At 32.2% G+C, this 18477-nt stretch overlaps 1 protein-coding gene and 1 long non-coding RNA gene across 5 annotated transcripts in view; both read right to left on the reverse strand.

Moving 5' to 3' along the window:
• Positions 1-18208, reverse strand: part of spin (lysolipid transporter protein spinster) — a 33009-nt gene extending 14801 nt beyond the window's left edge. Inside the window, exon 1 of one of the 4 annotated variants that reach the window (XM_073992374.1) lies at positions 17341-18208. In XM_073992374.1, the coding sequence (XP_073848475.1) occupies positions 17341-17668 (328 nt within the window). In that variant the 5' untranslated portion in view covers positions 17669-18208. Of the gene's footprint in view, positions 1-16603; positions 16873-17340 lie in introns of those variants that run through there. The other 3 variants (XM_073992375.1, XM_073992376.1, XM_073992377.1) reach the window with 3 other exon arrangements.
• Positions 891-13974, reverse strand: LOC141406605 (uncharacterized). Its single transcript, XR_012413446.1, has 2 exons — positions 12173-13974; positions 891-10553 (listed from the first exon to the last, which is right to left on the reverse strand). It is a non-coding gene; the product is annotated as an uncharacterized lncRNA (long non-coding RNA).
• Positions 18209-18477: the final 269 nt, after the last annotated feature.

Here is an 18477-nt window from a genome sequence, read left to right on the forward strand (position 1 = left end):
TAAACTTTGCAAAGTTTGCCGGCAGTTTTTTTTTCGTTCGAAAATTATTGTAAAGCGGACAGAGAAAACGCGAAAGCGAATATGTGACTAAAGCAAAGACGATGAACATGCGATATAAAATAAACAAAACGCGGCTATGGCATTGGAAGGCTTGGCACACTCGCATGGATACGTCAAAATGTATATTTATGCATGATATTGCCAACGTTGCAAAATCCAACACAAATTGGTTGGCGTTAGTCGTTCGTCCCTTCACTACCATGAAACATATTGAGAGATGGGAACTTTTTGTCTTTGTGCAGATAGTGATGGGTATAAGGGGGAGAATATGAATGCTTGTACCAACAAGTAAATACATTTGAAATTATATTCGCAAAATGCATGTTTATATTGTTTATAATGCATTGGTGGATATATAGTAGAAAGATCGAGATATAAAATGAGAAGTGGAAGCTGCTATTGAACTACTAAAGCTGCTTTTCATATGCATAAACGTATTTTGGACTTCAGACAGACGTTTCCTCTATCAGCTGAGTTTAAATAAACCAGTTACCAAGTCATTCGATTTTGTTCCGTTGCGATGACCACCAAACAGACTTAGTGACAGACATAATAAAAGCAATATAATTGCAAATCATATAAAAAATAAAAGTTTCAAAACCAGTTTTCAGTATGAAACACGCAAGCAACAGCAACGAAGTTAAAAGCCGGTTAAAATATTTGCCATAATGTAGAAAATGGGGGAGAATAAAAAAACAAATCGGAAAGAAAAAAAAACTAAAATCGGAATTTATACGGAAAGTTTAATAACAACAATCGACAAAACTTGATATCTAGAACATTCATAAACTTTATATCATACAGCCGCTTAGCGCTGTTAACAATATGTATTTGTTTTTTTTTCAGTTTATAGGCATTTAATTAGGAAGTGGGACAGGATGTTAAACCAAAAATAAGCTTATTATTTTCAATTAAATATATGAAAAGAAAACTCTTGCAAAACATGAAGACCTTAAAATATAACACCTCATACTTTATATAAGCTCTGTAAATATTTCATACAAATGTATACACACTCACCCACTTAAAATACAAATTTAAAAACATCATACTACTAACAAACAGGTGCATATGATCTAGTTATCCGGCACCTTTTAAACTATACTTTGTAAATTTATTTACAAAATATATAATAAATAAATAAATATATGAAAAGAAAATTAAAAGCGTCTTGATTTAGAATAAATACATTTTTAATTAAAATCTGTGACATTCTAAATCGTTGTTTCGATTTCGAACCCAAAAACCTATAAACGTGCAAAACGTCGAATTAAGTTTAATCTAATGTTATCGACAAGTCGACGTCTTTGCTTATGTTTTATTAAATCCTAATTATGGAAAAAAGGTTCTAAGTCAGATATTTGTAGTATTTCCAGAACCGGCGCACGCACTATGGTTTCATTCAGGATTTTTTGGCCAAAACTATTTTTTTGTAGTTTCAAAATTTTAATTTATTTTTACGCAGAGTAATAAAAACACTTCAAATCAACCGAAAATAATTAGTTTTTGTAAATAACGTTAGTTGCCGTAAGTTGGCGCAGTGCCAATTGACACTTTTTGGTATAAAAATAAAACAGACTTTGTGCTGTAAAATATATACTTCTTGTTGTGTTGTATCGTTGCATAAATATGCAGAAGTGAGACCAAATTTATTATTAATCGGGAATCTTTGGTTTAGACCCCATACAACAGGCCACCCTGTTCAATGAATGTTGACAGTTGTACACATAATATAAATTAATTATTCCACAAACATCCCATACGGGACAAGGGAGACTTCTCTCATAATAATGATTGCACCCCGATTCAAATTAGGGACCTACTGTTTATTGCCGAGTCCGAACGTCTTGTCATTAAAACACCACTTGAAGAGAAGTTTTACACGGCTGAAATACTCAGGAAATGTCGCCAACATCACTGAAGGGTATTCTGTCATCGTTGAAATTTTTTGATGTTGCCTGGCCGGGGAATAGAACCCACAACCTTCAGCGTGCAAGGCGGGTGTGCATACACACCATTGCACTACGGTGGCTCATCTCTCGCCGCAGAAAGGGTTGTTCGCATCCCTAATTGCGAAGCCAAACAAGTAGTCTTGAAATAATGGCCAGAAAATTTGGATTTCAAACCATAGTGCAGTGAATAAACAATTTTTTGTTTCCCACAAAATGCCTAAAGATGTTGATGCATATCAACCTATTTAGGATATTCTTGGAATTGGAATTTCTCAGTAATTGTGTGATGCCCCCAATTCCGGAATATACAATAGACAAACATTTTTTCGAAATACCACAATACCGCAAAACCTATTACCTATGTATATATTTATTGGTGGTTCAGACTTTTCCTTTGGCAGTTACAACTAATAATCACTAGCAAAGAACACACAGCAAAGCCAAGCTAAAATTAACAGAGGGAGCTTTGATTGTTATTGGGAAAACTGTTGCAATTTAATTTTTTTCAAAATTGTCGGGTTTAATCCCATTGTTGTTGCCGTAGATATTTCAAAACCCTTATAAATCAATATCAGAAGGTTTAAAATCATATAAATACAAATCGTTAAATTTTTACTTAACTGTATTGATATGATATCGATGGCTAAGTGCAACAGCGGCATAAGTTTAACAGCTTCTATTGGAGTCCATAGTGAGCTGACACGAAACGAATAGAATAACAGAAAAATATGCGGTGTAGAGGCTGACAAATTGATTGGGAACAAACGCTTTGAAATTAAGTATGTGAGTGTATGGCAGTTTTATTTGTGGTAAATTGCAATTTGCAACACTACACATACATACATATATGTATAACAGTTTCAGCACCAACAACATATGTCGTTTAAAGTTTAAATGCAAAACAAATGCGGTCATTGGCATAGAAAAATAAAACTACGATAAGGAAATAATATAAGATTTCTAATATGCAATTGAAAATAGAGATATTAGATTTTATAGAAGAATATGCAATAAAAGGTTAAAGAATTCTAATTTAATTGTTTATGTTGTTTATGAAAGAACTTCAGTTTGTACACTTTATTTTGTTAAACAGGCATTGTATGTAATTATTCAAGAAAAAAACGTTTCCACTTGTCCAAAATACCTGATACATGGAGATCGTGACAGTCTTATCTCCTTTATTATTTTAAAAAATATTTTAATCATTATATGTTGTTGGAAGCGCTTCTTCGAGATAATGTGACTTTTTCTAATTCTAATTTATGTTTATTTTATTATTTTTTATTGTCTACAAAAATAATAACGCACGTTCGAATTGAACCGTTCAAATAAAGTACCTTTCTATGAATCACTGACCCAGCGCATTAAAATAAAATACATCACTACTACACCATTAACGACTTTACAGACAAATAAAAAAACATTCCATTTTCTTCCATTTGTTTTTTTTTTTTTTTGTAGCAAAGAGATGGGTAATAGTGCAACAACATTGGCATACAATGACAAAAAACTATAAAGTTAATAAAAAAGGTAAGTTGAGGAACTAACTGTTGAGAGCCGTCATACCCACAAGTAAATAGAAAGTAATAGTTTGTGCGTCAACAACATTTGAATAGTATGTTTTCACATGGCAAACAAAACAGATGATTGGCTGGCTGGTGGTGGACAACCATAAATAGCTTCAAAAAATTATTTCCAGACAAAAGAAAAAAGATTTTACAAAACATTATTATAACCAAATTTATTTTTATTCATATTCACATTCCTCCAAAATATTTTTTATTTGTTTTAGGAAAGGTATGAATGAATTAACGAGCACAAGTTTTGCAAGGGATTACATTTTAAAAGACTGCTGTTGTCTATCAACCATAATATATATATTTTTAGGAATGTACCAGAAAAAAGATTGTAAAAAATAATATGTTTTAATTTGGATCACAAACACTTAAAAGGTATTACAAATTCCGCCACACACCAATGATGATATGATATCAATATTGAACAGTATTCATAAATAAATTTTTAAATTTAGAAATGAAAATGAAATCAAATAAATAATGAATGAATTATATAGAAGAAGTCAATGCCAATTAGCACTGGCAAATACGTTTACATTTCTAGAATTTGAAATAAGCCAGACCAATTGTCCAGAACAAGGGGTGTTAATTTATGTTAATTGTGTGTTTGAAGTTTAAAAAGATTAACAATTTCTAACGCATTCCTAATATTTGTTTTGTTCCTTAATGATGACCAAATTGAAATGTTTATCTCGCGCTTACTTTTAAGGATATGATCAAAATCATAACGTGGTCTAAGTCATGCACAGTTACTCCTAGCTTATTTGATGTAGGTACAATTTATTATAAAAATTGCAATATTTCGACTTGTTTTTAAACGAGAGTGAAATAAATTGATTTTTTACAAAAAGACAGGCTTGCAGTTGAAACAAATATCGGAATATGTTAAAAAATCTACACCCTTTCGAAATGAAAATTAAAAGATTCGTACTTCCCAAAAAATCCTACTCACAGCTTAAATGATGCACCGCATAAACTAGGTTTGGTAAAATTTTGACAAAAAATGGGGTTAACCACCCTTTTAAGATGAAATTACGATATATTCATTAAGTGCGAATTGATTTGTCCGCAACATTCCATCATGCGTTAGCGCAGCGTCGGTGAATTGGGGAAAATTTAAAATTTGGCAACATTATTATGAAAAACATCAATGATGAATGTAGGGACTTTTTAATTGAGGTAGTTAGAGGGCTAATGAAATCATTTAAAGAAAAATGATAAATAAATAGCTGAAAATCGGGATAGAAACGCCCCAAAATAACATCTTATGGCGCAGAAATGCGCGGGCTCATGGAACAAATCCAAGATAAAGCTGATCTTTGGTCAACGATATCTGCAGTTATGGTTGCGAAATGGATGCAAAAGTCAGGTTATACCGTAATCATAAACATTAACTTGCGAAATGCAATATTTCGTGTTGGTACTACTTATAATATGCCTTTGGTAAATCCCAAAAGTACCAAAATCGTGAACTCTGTTTTCTGACGAGAATAAAGGCAAAGACAGTTTCTCTTGGGAGACTTTTTTATATTAAAATTGCTGATATTTATCGTTGTTTAAGTACAATAGGCAATTCCTGTTACGGAAGACGCCCCAACACAGGTATGAGTCCGTAAAATATGACAAGCTTTGTTACACGGTTTTGACAGCAACATTTTTTAGAGCCTCTGGTCTAAAGCATAGGCATTAAATTTTTTACTCATTTATGGAAATATAGAAGGAAATGTAATTTTTGATTCGTTTAGGTATAATATAATGGGTTTATAAAAAAATTGGGCATTATAAACTCAATAAAATATTATCCCGATGTTGATTCCAACCAGGCACCGGGCGTTGTGAAGTTCTGGATACTTAACACTGTTGGGAAGTTCCACAAACTGATCCAGATTTTAATTTTATTGAACATAGATGGTCCACGCGATAACTTAATATAAAAAACTCGCGCTATTTTACATCCCCTAAACCTTAATAGTGCACTTCTTGGGGTATGGGGCCATATGTACTATTATAGACCTATTCCTCACGTATCTATACTATTAAGTCCATATATCATGCCTTATTGTCATTCTGATTTAAAAATGGAGACCCCATTAAGTTCTAAATAGGATTAATATAATAAAATATGGTATTATTTACAATTATGTACTAATTTAAATAGGGTGCATCATTTAAGCTGTGAGTAGGATTTTCGGGGTAGTACCAATCTTTAGATTTTTATTCCCAAGGGTGTATATTTTTTAACATACTCCGATATAAGTTTCAACTGTATGTCCAATATTTTATAAAACATCAGTTTATTTCACTCTCAGTTGAAAACAAGCTGAAATATTGCAGCTTTACTTAATAAATTGTAAATGCATCAAATAAGCTGGGAGTAACTGTACATATACCAACTTCAGAATTTCTAGCCTTAGCTTAGGATGAAACAGAAATAAATTAAATTAACTACTTTTAATAAATATTTATTTAAAACTTGTGGAATATTCCTACTGATTTTTTGCAAACCTTTCGTAATTGCTTATCACAGTGTAAACAAAATAATTTCTTCATTCACCAATCATATTTTTATCTACATATATGACATGGTAATCATATTGATTCATTTCTACATTCATAGAATTTTTACTATCTCAGTTTGTAATTAAGTTATTTAAAGTGTTTTTTATTTGTTTGTGATATAAATGTAATAAGCCTTAGGGTATTTTTCATAATGATAAACAATTTAATTGGAAAATAATATTTTTCACAAGACAATAATTTCAATATAAGACTTTTTAAACGAATAAAAAATTTTAGTTTTTCTTTTTTACAAAAGGACTATTTATTTAATTATTAATTTGTAATTATATGGTAGATGTATCAGATATCAAAAAGTCAGCTGAATGTCATTTCTATCTTCTTTTATATATAGCTTGAATTTGGCATAATTTTTTATACATAAAAATTGTACTTTTGTTGTTATATAAAAATGCTTAGAAATTTGAATACAGTGAAACCTTTAAATGCAGCACACCAAAAATGTTTATCTTATTTAGAGACATTTGTGGCGAAAATACGCATTTTATTGGTTTCACTGTAGATAAATAAATACGTATGAGTATTTTCTTGACGTATGCTTTTAAATATATTTATCGTCATTTTTCACTCGACAACCAAAAATGTTTTTTTTTTCACACACTTTTTGTTCAAAGTTCATAAAAATTCACACAACAAACTTTGGCGGTTGATGTGTTGTATAGAACAAGTGTATTTAGGAAAAATAATGAAAAATATGTCAGAAGAAAATAACGAAAAAAGTTATATGGACTTGATCGTCTTTTCTACACACAGAATAAGTAGCTATTTTAAAATTTTGTACATCGTATTCTTTTTAATTACAAATGCACATAAGATTTTTGAAATTTCATATTATTTCAGTATTTGGAAATTTCATATTCACCACAAATGCAAATTAGTACATTCACCTGATGAAACATGACGCGATGGAATATTTCAAAGTGATTAATTATGCTAAACGATAAAATATCGTACGATATTTTTAATTGCCTTTGATTGTGTTATCAAGCCGAAATATGGAATGTGCTTAATAATTGAAAAAAAAAAAAACATTTATGTAATACTGTTTTATTACGAATAGTATCCCGTGAAAAATGCTAGTCAGAATTATTAACTAGAAAGTTTAAACATATTCCAGCGTTGAAGTCCTTTTTAGTTTAAAAATAGTATATTCTCTATTACACTTTGCCTTAAGTTTCTTCTTTTTGCAACTAACTTTCACTACTGGACAAAAACTTACATTTGCTTTTGTCATCGTAACCTTGTCCCATATAAAAACTATATCAAAACCATCAGAACAGTCTTATAGAAAGCCTAGCAAAATTTAGTACATACATATATTTGTGATAATTTTGTTCACATCCACTTCTTCTATGTTTTTATGAATGGAATTTTATTGGCAAAGAATATTTCACAACTAAGAAAAGGTATTTTTGGCAAATGTATGTGTTTCCATTTCCATGTCTGTTTTTGTCATCTTTTTTATTTTGTTTAAAAATAATTCCCATAAAAAATACCGCCAGATAACATCGGTTATTATTCAATGTGTAACTTGGCCTTGTGACTTTCTTATTGCATACACGTGCTGATTTTTTCTTGGGTATGTTGATATCAGAATCTACTGACAAACTACGGGATACTAATGGGAACGAGAATTTACTATAAGTGATTCTGCAGCCCAAGCTTACAATAATACAACATTTCTCACGTTTAGAAAAAGTTGTGTACTTGACACAGTTTTCCATGTACCTACAAAAATGCATGTTATTATAATGAAAAAGTTCATGAAAACTTTTTCCGATGACACAGCTGATTTTATTGTAATATTGTCGAATCATCTTTTAAGGCGTATCATATAAATAACACTTCTCACGGCATCAGAGAAGCTGTCCATAATTTTACAGAACATAACATGTCAAATTCGTCAGTTCATTAAAAATAAGATGAAGGCTCTAAAAAAAAGGACAAATGTTGTTATTACTTTATGGTTCGTAGCAATTTATATTGCATTACAGTTCCTGTAGCACCTCATCCTTTAATTATGTTAGAATAAAACAATTTTTCATAAATTTTAGTCAAATATGAAAAAGACGTGAACAATATCCAGTTCATTGGGCGGAGCAGGTTGAATGTTTGGACTGGATTTGGATCGATTTGAAATTTTTACCGCAGGTAGGCCACACCACTATATTATGGGCAGGAAGTCCATACTTATCGATATATAGGCTCCGAAAGTCCAAAAATCACCTTGGTTTTGTTCAAAGTTTCGTTTAAATCCAAAATTTTTCATAAATAGCCGGCCTTCAGCTGGAACAAATCTCGTTTAAATCGAATTTTTTATCATTGTTCCAAATACAGTCCAAACATTCAACTTATGCCCATTGGGCTTATCTTATCCTTTAACCGCACCTGTCTATAATTTTAGCAAATGTGTCTCTTTTTATTCTGATGCCAACGATATACAGCTTTTGTGACGGAACTGTTTCAGTACAAGTTTTAGGTAAAAATGTTTATTCGTAGCCAAGATTGGCATCTGTCGATAGTCGTAAATTGAAGACTTAAGTTTAAGGGTAATTTTTCCGCCAGGTGCCTTTAAACGAATCTTGTTACATTTTTGTATAAGATTTAGCTTACCGGTATTGTGATTTATTTATATATTTTTTCTTTTTTTTTGTTGATTCATGCCAGACTTTTTTATATACCTATATTTTTTTTGCAAAGCTTGGGGATGGTTTGCTTTCATACAAAAATATTATGAATTATTACGTGTCTCCATTATCAGCATCCGTACCCTGAGCTGACATCATTTAAAAAATCAAAAAATAGTAGCATCCACCAAAAAGAAAACACCCAATGTCGTTACAACAGAAACGTAAGTATAAAAGCGTCTTATTCAGAATTAAAAATATTCTTCGGATATATCATCATCAAGCTTTGCAATAACTACAAGCGATTTTACTAACCATGCTTGCAAACATATTCTCTGCTGTTTCACGAGAATTCAAAACCAGATAAAAATGACCAAACAATAAAGTACCAACAAACAGAGAACATCACGCCACTTTTATCGTGTTTTTGGGTTTTTATACATCGTCGTTGTTGCTCAGTGTAAGTATGTCCATTCATACATATGTTAAGATAAATATATAGTAGGTACTAATTAAATTCCATTATGACTTTTCGAAAATAAAATGCTCCCATGACTCAGCTCATCACCAGGCAGTATCATCCGACAAAAACGGAATGTAAATAAAAAAACAACAACTAAAATTGAAAACAATTCAAAATATTTTGTCGGTTTGTGGGAAGAGGAGAAAGTGCTTGTAAACAAAATATTGATTCGGTTAGGAATATTGTTTACCAAAAACGACCTAGTCATTTTAACAAAACAATAATAATATTATGGCCTTATCAAGCAAATGCCCAAAAGCTGCGTCCACGTCCAATGATGACGTCTAATCATCATTTTTAAACCAGCCTGTAGATTAAGCAGTCATAAAACATAAATCTTAGCACATAATTGCTACAAATTGCAAAGGAATACTACAAATTCTATGAATGAAATGCCTGAACCCAATTTGTGGCAGGCGGTATGTACTTGTCTTAGAACTCTACGCAACACACCAATTGCTGAATATTTGTGGGAAATTCTATGTCACGAGACTCAATACTACTTGGCACAGACATTTTTTATTATAATACAACGGCTATTCTTAGTATGGTGGTAGTGTTAGCTGATAGCTTGATAAGAGAAAATAACAACAAAGCATTGACGCGCAACAATAACAACAACCCCCTGATATAAGTGTTGGGTGGCGATGGTGGCGTGATGTATAAATGATAGATTTGTCCAACAAATAAACAAACTGAGGGGAACTGTTACCACATTCATTAGCGATTTGTAATACGATCAAATAATAACCAGCATATGACTGGTGGAGGGCTTTCTCACTGGCCGTCCGGTGAGGTGATTTGATTGTTGTGATCGATTACTGTTAATTGGAATTTAATGAAATTTTAAGGTACTCTTATTTCACTAGATGGCTTTGTTTGATTTAAAAAATGGGGAAAAACTAAAGATAAGAATGCGTAGGAATGTTTTGCACCCACCAAAAATCAATGACGAGACTCTGAGATTGCAAAAAAACACAACCATAGCACTGCCATTAATGATAAGCACAACGAACTTATGACCATTTCAAGGTTGGACTTTATATTCGCTTACTTTTTTGCCAATTTCGAAGGTAAAACACAACACACGAATAAACAGGCAGACAGCTCATAACATAAACAAAACAAACTTGACAAAGAAGATGTGCAAAAATATTATTATTAAAAGTTGAAATTAGAAACCAAAACAATGTCAAAGCTATAGATAGAAGAGAAATACAATAATTTTAATAAATTTCTTGAAATTTCTTAGAAAAGTTTACCCGTTTCTCTCCCGCCATTTTTTGCATATTGTGAATACAATTTTGATAACTTCAGTTTATCCAGATGATTGGAAGATATCGAAAATTGTTCCAATCAGGAAGAAAGGATCATGTTCTAATGATTTTCGCCCTATTTCAATGCTTCCAATCTTATCTAAAGTAGTAGAACATGTCATAAAAATGCAGATTCTGTTGTATTTGGACTCTAATAAGTTGTTGGATGATGCTCAATGTGGTTTTCGGAAAAATAGGAGTACGACCTCATTACTTTTAGGTTTGACGGATTCTATTCGTGGCAGTTGTTCTAGTACCAAGTTCTCTGTTTTACTCTCGTTGGACCTAGAAAAGGCGTTTGATAGAGTAGACCATACATTGTTGTTGAGTAAAATTGGTTCCATCTATAAGTTCTCTGATAGTGCATGTTCTCTGCTTCGGTCATATTTGATGGATCGGAGCCAAATTGTTTGCGTTGGTGGCAGATACAGTGGCATGTTGCCAGTTGTGAGTGGAGTCCCACAAGGCTCTGTCTTGGGTCCACTACTTTTCATCATTTTTATGAATGATCTTTTTCCTAAGCTAAGTGGTTGGTGCTCGCTCTATGCATATGCTGATGATATACAGATGCTTTTCAAAGGTGACACTCGGTATTCTCAAGTTGCTCAATCCAAAATAGACCTTGTGATGGATATGTTAGTGTCTTGGATGTTGAGGAATAACCTTAGAGTTAATCCCAGCAAAACTAAAGCATTATATTTTTCCAGTAATAATCATACTGATATTAGTATTTCTTATGATGGTACGAATGTTCAGTTTGTAAATGATTTGGAATGTCTGGGTGTTGTTTTGGATAGCCGGCTTTCCTTTGAAAAACATGTTTGTTCCTTGGTGTCGAAAGTTAATTTCAGTTTGAGGTGTCTTTACAATACTGATATGCACTTGCCTTTGGAAGTTAGGATGAGACTTGCACGTGCTATTATTTTGCCAACAGTTATGTATGGTTTGGAGGTTTATTCTGGGACCACGCAAGGAATATTGGACTTTATTCAACTGGCAGTCAATAGATCCGTTCGTTATGTTTACAGGTTGAATCGTCGTACGCATATTACACCCTATGTTGTTCAATTCCTTGGCCTTTCTTTTAATAATTTTGTCAAAACACGTTTGTTGTTGTTGCTTTTCAAGTGTATTAAGAACCAAACTCCCCTATTTCTTTTACAGACGTTCTGTTTTTTGCACTCTATGCGTCTGAATCAGTTGACTATGCCGAATGCTTCTCTTCTTATGTCGAATTCTTTTGTTGTTAGAGTAATCCGTATTTTTAATGCATTGCCTGACCAATTAAGAAATTTTAGTGTATCGGTTAATTCGTTTACTAAATTACTTATCCGGCATTTCACTTCGGTACGTGCTGTTGCCGTACCTTGGAACAGATAGTGACATTAATATTGTATTCTTCCAGTATATTACTTTTTCATCTGTTTTGTGTATTTGCTTATTTGGTTAAGCAATTCTTATGCATTTTGTAATTTACATTGATGGGCCGGTTGGCTTTGAATTACAAGTTAAATAAATTGAATTGAATTGAATTGAAAACAAAGAAAATTGGAAAAAATTTAGTTCAAATTAAAAATGATTTTGTTATATTGCGTTATCTTGTGTCAAATCTACACATACCTATATGTATCTAATCTATCTGATACTGTATGTCGCAAAATTATTTTTTAATAATTAGATTTATGTAATGGAAATTGTATATTGTTAAGGAATCTTATCCCCTGTTTTTGTAAGGAAAATTTTTTTCGTTTATTTTCGTAACAATTTAGGTATCGATTTCTCAGTCTCTAGGTAACGTAGAAACCACATCCTTCCTAGACATGGTCCAAGTATAGCTAACAATGCCTCATTTAAAAATCAGCGACCTATATTTTGTAATGAGCGAATAAATTGAGATGTAAAATTGGACAAATCGTTTAATACGAATAACATTATTTTTACAAAAACTGGGGGTTAATAGATTTTGAGGGGTTATCCCCAGTTGTGTAGACAAAAAAAAAAAAAAAAAACTCATTTTTCATAATTTTTTTCAAAGAAACTACCAATATTTTAAGTCTTTCTTTCTTTCATCTGAAAGAGTAGTTGAAAAATATTCCATAGTCTGCGAAAAAAAAACTTTTTTTGTAAAAGCGTTTTGCGGTGCCAACGATAGCTCGAAATCGTATGGGCCGATCTTCGTATTTTTTTGTAAAAGCGTTTTGCGGTGCCAACGATAGCTCGAAATCGTATGGGCCGATCTTTGTGGGCGTTTTAAGAAACTAATAATCTTTTCTTTAAGCGAAACAGAATTTTTAAAAATCGATTTAAAAAAATTGTAAAAATTCCGATTTTAACGAAAAAATTGACCTTTTTTGTCAAAAAAACAAAATCGGAAAAAAATTTTAAAAATATCTGTCTCGCTTAAAGACAAGGTTTTTAATGTATTTAATAAGCTCACCAAACCATATGAAGATCGTTCATTTCATTTTCGAGCTGTCGTTGGCACCGACTTCAAAAATGTTATTTCGAGAAACACGCGTCTTAAGTTTTTCAATGCTCATATCTCAGCCAATTTTGCTCCGATTACGGCATACTCTAGATTATCTGTGCTTTAAAAAAGGTAACCCGATAAACAATACTGGTTGCTTATAAATTAAAAAGATACATCCAGATAGGTGATAAATAACAAAACACAGCCAAACTTGTCTATAACGTAGCAATTAGGATGTGACGAATTACCACGTTATAGAGAGACCAGGCCAAATTGTTTATTTTGACCTGCACACACGAATAAACAGAAATTGTATTTTTAGTTGGAAGTGAAATAAGTTGTGAATTTTATATGTTTCTGATTTTGCGCCTTCTCATTATCAGCAAGTCCTTCACTTCTATGAAAAAGGGACATTGTTTCTACACCCAAAAAACTTCTTACCATTTTAGACGATGTTTTAGTGTGAACTTCAATGAAAGATGTTTTAGAAAAATTCATTATACGGAGATTATTCTTTGTGGGAATTCCCAATTGTGCAACTAAATTAGAGAAGTAATCGTTATTGGGAAGTTCGTTACAGAGAGTTTAAAATAAGCAAAAATGGGTGGAAACAATTTTCCAATTTTTATTCGCTATTGAGAAAAAATCTTTCTTTATAGATTTTGGCACTTTTCAAAAGCCTTTCGTCATTGCTTAAATAAATAAATATTGCGTTTTGTTAAACACCGTCTACGTCAATACACTGTTAATTTAAAAAAGAATTCAGTTTTGTGTAATTATTTGGATATGTTCTGAGACACACTTCACCTCTCACTTCACACCTCAAGCATTTGTTAACCCCATTTTTCAAGTATTTTATTGGCGGGCTAGGGTGTAGTCTTCTTTTTTAATAACCTAATGAATCTTAGCCCCAAGAAATTCGCAAAAATAGTAGTAAATGGGGTGAAGAAAATGCTTGAGAGGTGAAGTGAGATGTGAAGTGTGTCTCAGAACATATCCGATTTATTCTGCTTTACTCGCCTGGTGCTATTAAAAGTATGTAATAGGTACTGCATTACTCTCACAAATAGAACGTGATAAAATTGTAAAATTGACTATTGTAATTATTATTTCTACAACAAATGACTAATACACATCAAATATATGTACCCATGAATGTATCAGTAATAACGATGAATCTAACGGAAGTTGTTTCTGATTCAGGAAATGTTTACAAATGAAACGAAAATAAGTTTTCTTGAACCTCAATTATTGAGCATTTTAAAAAAGTATCTATGCATGATCTCTTGAGAACAAATATTAAAATGAATTTTGTGTTGACACCTTAGACTATGTGAATAAATTTAAAAACCCATAAAACAATATTTTTAATTAAGTTTAATGCGGGTCACATGTAAGGGTAGCGGGGTTGTGCTGTTCGTTTGTGAGCATAGATATATTTTGACTAAGAAGTGACTGAAGTGGTAAGTGGTGCCACGTGCAAGCGTTTAAGGCTTTCATTGAAGATTCAAAAAATAGTAAATTAATGGATCACAAATTAAAATAAATTAGTAACTACATTGACATAATTACATTTTAGTAGAATTTAACACAAATTTATGTTCTCTTAAATAATATCTTTCTTTATTTGAAACTACCCAGCAAACCAAATGTCGGATGTCCGACATATCGGAACAATTTCGGAAACAAAATCGTTCAGATTTCGTATCGATTTCTATACGATTTTTCGTAGGGGAATTCGTTCAGATTTCGTTCCGATATGTCGGAAACAAATTTCCCTTCGCACAACAACCACCTTTTGTATATATCTAACAAGCAACATTTTAGTTTGTTGTCGAAAAACAAAATTGTTGGTTATAAAATTCGCATATACATTTTTTAAATATTTTAAATATAAATGCAACATATAATAATTCAAGCTAGTGCTGATAGACTAAACATATTCGTACACAAAGTTTGCATTGTTCTACTATAAGTACAAAATGATAACAACAGTGAAAATCATTACATATCTTTGAAATTATAATCTTCCAATAAAAAACATAACAAACCAAATTTATCAATAAAAAAGAGGCATTAGAGAAAAATTTTTTCCTTCAATAATCATACGAAATTATCCCAAAATCGTTCAGAAATCTTTACGAAAGTTCGGAAGTTACCTCAGATTTTCATACGACATTATTCCGAAATCGTTCAGAAATCTGTACGAAAATTCGGAGGAAAAAATTCGAATTCCGAATTTCCCAAGGATTTTCTTCCGATTTCGTAGCGAATTCTGATCGAAATCGATCCGATTTCGCTCCGACATTTCGTTCCGAAATTATGTCAACCACTTCATACAACTTTCGTTAAGATATCGTTACGATTTCGGATCAGATATCGGACGTAACGTCCGAATTTTGTTCCGATTTCGTTACGATATCGGTACGATTGGTTTGCTGGGTATGTATTAATTACACTTACAAAAATATAGGGCATGTAATGAAAAGTTATATAGACAATAGTCTAGCCCAACGGAAACCATTTATGACTAGAAACAAATTTCCAATAGTAAATTTTCAGTTAAATCCTAACCATAAGCGTTTTGAATGCATGTATTTGAAATACCTAATCGTTTTTTATTAGAGGTAATACAAATGAAGATAAGAAAATCCCATTGGCAAAATAAATCAAACACTGATGTTATCAATAATAATAACCCACTTTAGTTATTTATATTATTTTTAGTTGCTGTTATTTAACAAACAATGGTATAACAATAGTATAATATTGAAGACCCTGGTAAAGATATGAAACGTTACAAAGAAATCGCGCAGTACACATTGTGATCCAGAATATTGTGGGGACCAAATGAGGAACTAATATAAGCCATGAAATATATTCCAACAACCAGTTACAATATATTACAAAAAATTTGGCAAATTCCAAGATGTATTTATGGAATTGAAATCGTCCAACAATCTACAGGAAATTGTAGCACAAAACGATAGTCTTTACTAGGTCTAATGGGAAAATTCATTGTAATATGTAGATGAGAAAGGAAAACATACTCCTTTAAAATGATACCCACATTGGTCATGTTAGAATAGAAAATATCAAGACCCTTATCCGCTAGGTATGAACTTCCCACGGAAACTATATTTTTTGCTCTGGATACCAAATTTATTTTAAAAATTCCAACCCGATATGAGGGTTGCCTCTAAGCAAATAATGTTATTAAAGACATTTTCCAAAAGTCAAGATCCCTCTATCTTGGGACAACGGGGTTTACGCCGGGAAAACAATGTATAGTTATTATCATAATAACAAGGACTACCTGAAGAACGTTCCAAGAGGTGTCACTAAACATAATTTAAGATAACATATATTTCGCTAGATCTAAGCAGTTTCGCACTGCTGCACATCATCTAAAGCGATTCGAAAAAGGAGTTTTTGCAGTTGTTTAAACAAACTCCTGCATGGATGGTTTTTAGTATTTATCTTGACAATGTATTTTCTCACCTGCTATTGTAAAACGATCCATATAATTGAATAAATTTACAAAACATAGTACACCCACTGTTAACCATTGGCTGCGGGTAACCAAATTAATGATGCTATTGTTCTGTCTCTGCCTTTCCATGTCATCAACACAACACTATCGAATGCTATCGGTGAATACCAAAAAAAGGTCGGAAAAAATACTTTTACATGACGTTAAACTATGCTAACTTCTAAATAATTATTATTGAAATAATTTGTTTTAAATTGTAGATCTGACAGCTATAGCATTGTTCTGAAAATTGTAGATTTATGATGATACACTTGTCACATTGTTCTCAGATCTACTACCTTCTTAGTAACGGTTATGGAAGAAAATAAGTTTTTTGATTTGATTGACTCTCTCCGCCCAACTCTAAAATGGCAAACATTTAAAAATCTCAACATATTGAAAAAAAAACTATCTTTTAAATGTTTACTTTACTTCCTCTATAAAAACAAGTAACAGAGATAAAAGTACAAAAGATTGAAACAAAATGATTCTCCTACTTTTTATTTACTTAAAACAATATGGTGTGTTGGCAAAACAGAACAGAAGAAGAAGCAATGACTAATTTTATCCGTTATAAAATATCGGATGTTCATATGAAATTGCGCAATGTTAAAGGTTATTTGGTTTACATCATCCCAAAGTGAGTTGAAACACCTCCGTGGATAGTTTTTTACATAGTAATTATTATCGTTTGTTTGTTTCTCACCTGCTATTGTAAAACGATCCATATAATTGATTAAATTTACAAAACATAGTACACCGACTGTAAACCACTGGCTGCGGGTAACACAACGGCGAGCACCAGGAGCACAGTTAATAGTCGAACTATTCTGCCTCTGCCTAGTGTCATCGACACTATCACTATCGGAGGGTGGCATCAGCTGCTGCGATGAATATGTAGAGGGTAGACCGCCAGCACCGGTCTGGTCGCCATCGTCGCTGCTTGTAGTGCTACGGGTCATGGCTGGATTATCCATGGTGACAGTAGTTGTGGGTATCGGTTGATACGTTGGATACTGTGATTTGCTAGACATTCACGTGGAAAACACAGTTAAGCGGTGATTAAAGTTTATTTCCTTCCAAGTTATTTATTCAGGTTTTCTTTTACACTTTCTCAATTTGTGTCGTTGCTGGGAATTTGCAAATTGCGTTTTGTCTGTGTTTGTGCTGCATAAAACACAGAAATGCACACGAATTAAAGCACAAAACAAAATAGCAACCAATGACGTACGTAAAAAAAATTCCTTTGCTCAACGTTGTTGCCGTTTCTCACTAATTCTTCTTTTTTTCGCAACCAACTTTCTCTTGTTGCAAATTTTTTTTTTTCAATTTTTTCTCAAATTAAATTTTTTAATTTTGTATTTGCATAACATCGGGGACTCAACAAATATATTTTGATATTTTATTCTTGTTGTTCTTTGCTTGTGTTCGCGCACTTTATATAAGAATACAAAAACAACTGCAATTCAGTTTGTACCAAACGAAACCCGACTAAATGACTGAACGCGACAAGGCAAAAATTTAAAATGGCCAGCAAAATTATTACAGTGTTGTTTTGATTTGTTTTTCTTGTTTCTTCTTCTTCCTTGATGAGTAGTTTTACTCTCTGATTATTCTCACTCTCCCACCGAATTCCGTGACAACATTGACAAAGTCGACTTTCGATTAGTCGACTTTTTGCTTTTAAAACGCTGAAAATCGTAGTCGACTTTCAACTTACAATACCCAGCAAAACAATTTGGAAGTTGTGCAGGTGGAGTTATGATTTCAATACATCCTTCGATGAAGTCCACACGGAGTTATGAAAAAACACTCCGTTGGATACATTTTATAAACAGTTGCT

The sequence above is a fragment of the Musca autumnalis genome, unplaced genomic scaffold, assembly GCF_047663935.1.
Source record: "Musca autumnalis isolate F117 unplaced genomic scaffold, ASM4766393v1 scaffold_5, whole genome shotgun sequence".
Taxonomy (NCBI): Eukaryota; Metazoa; Arthropoda; class Insecta; order Diptera; family Muscidae; genus Musca; species Musca autumnalis.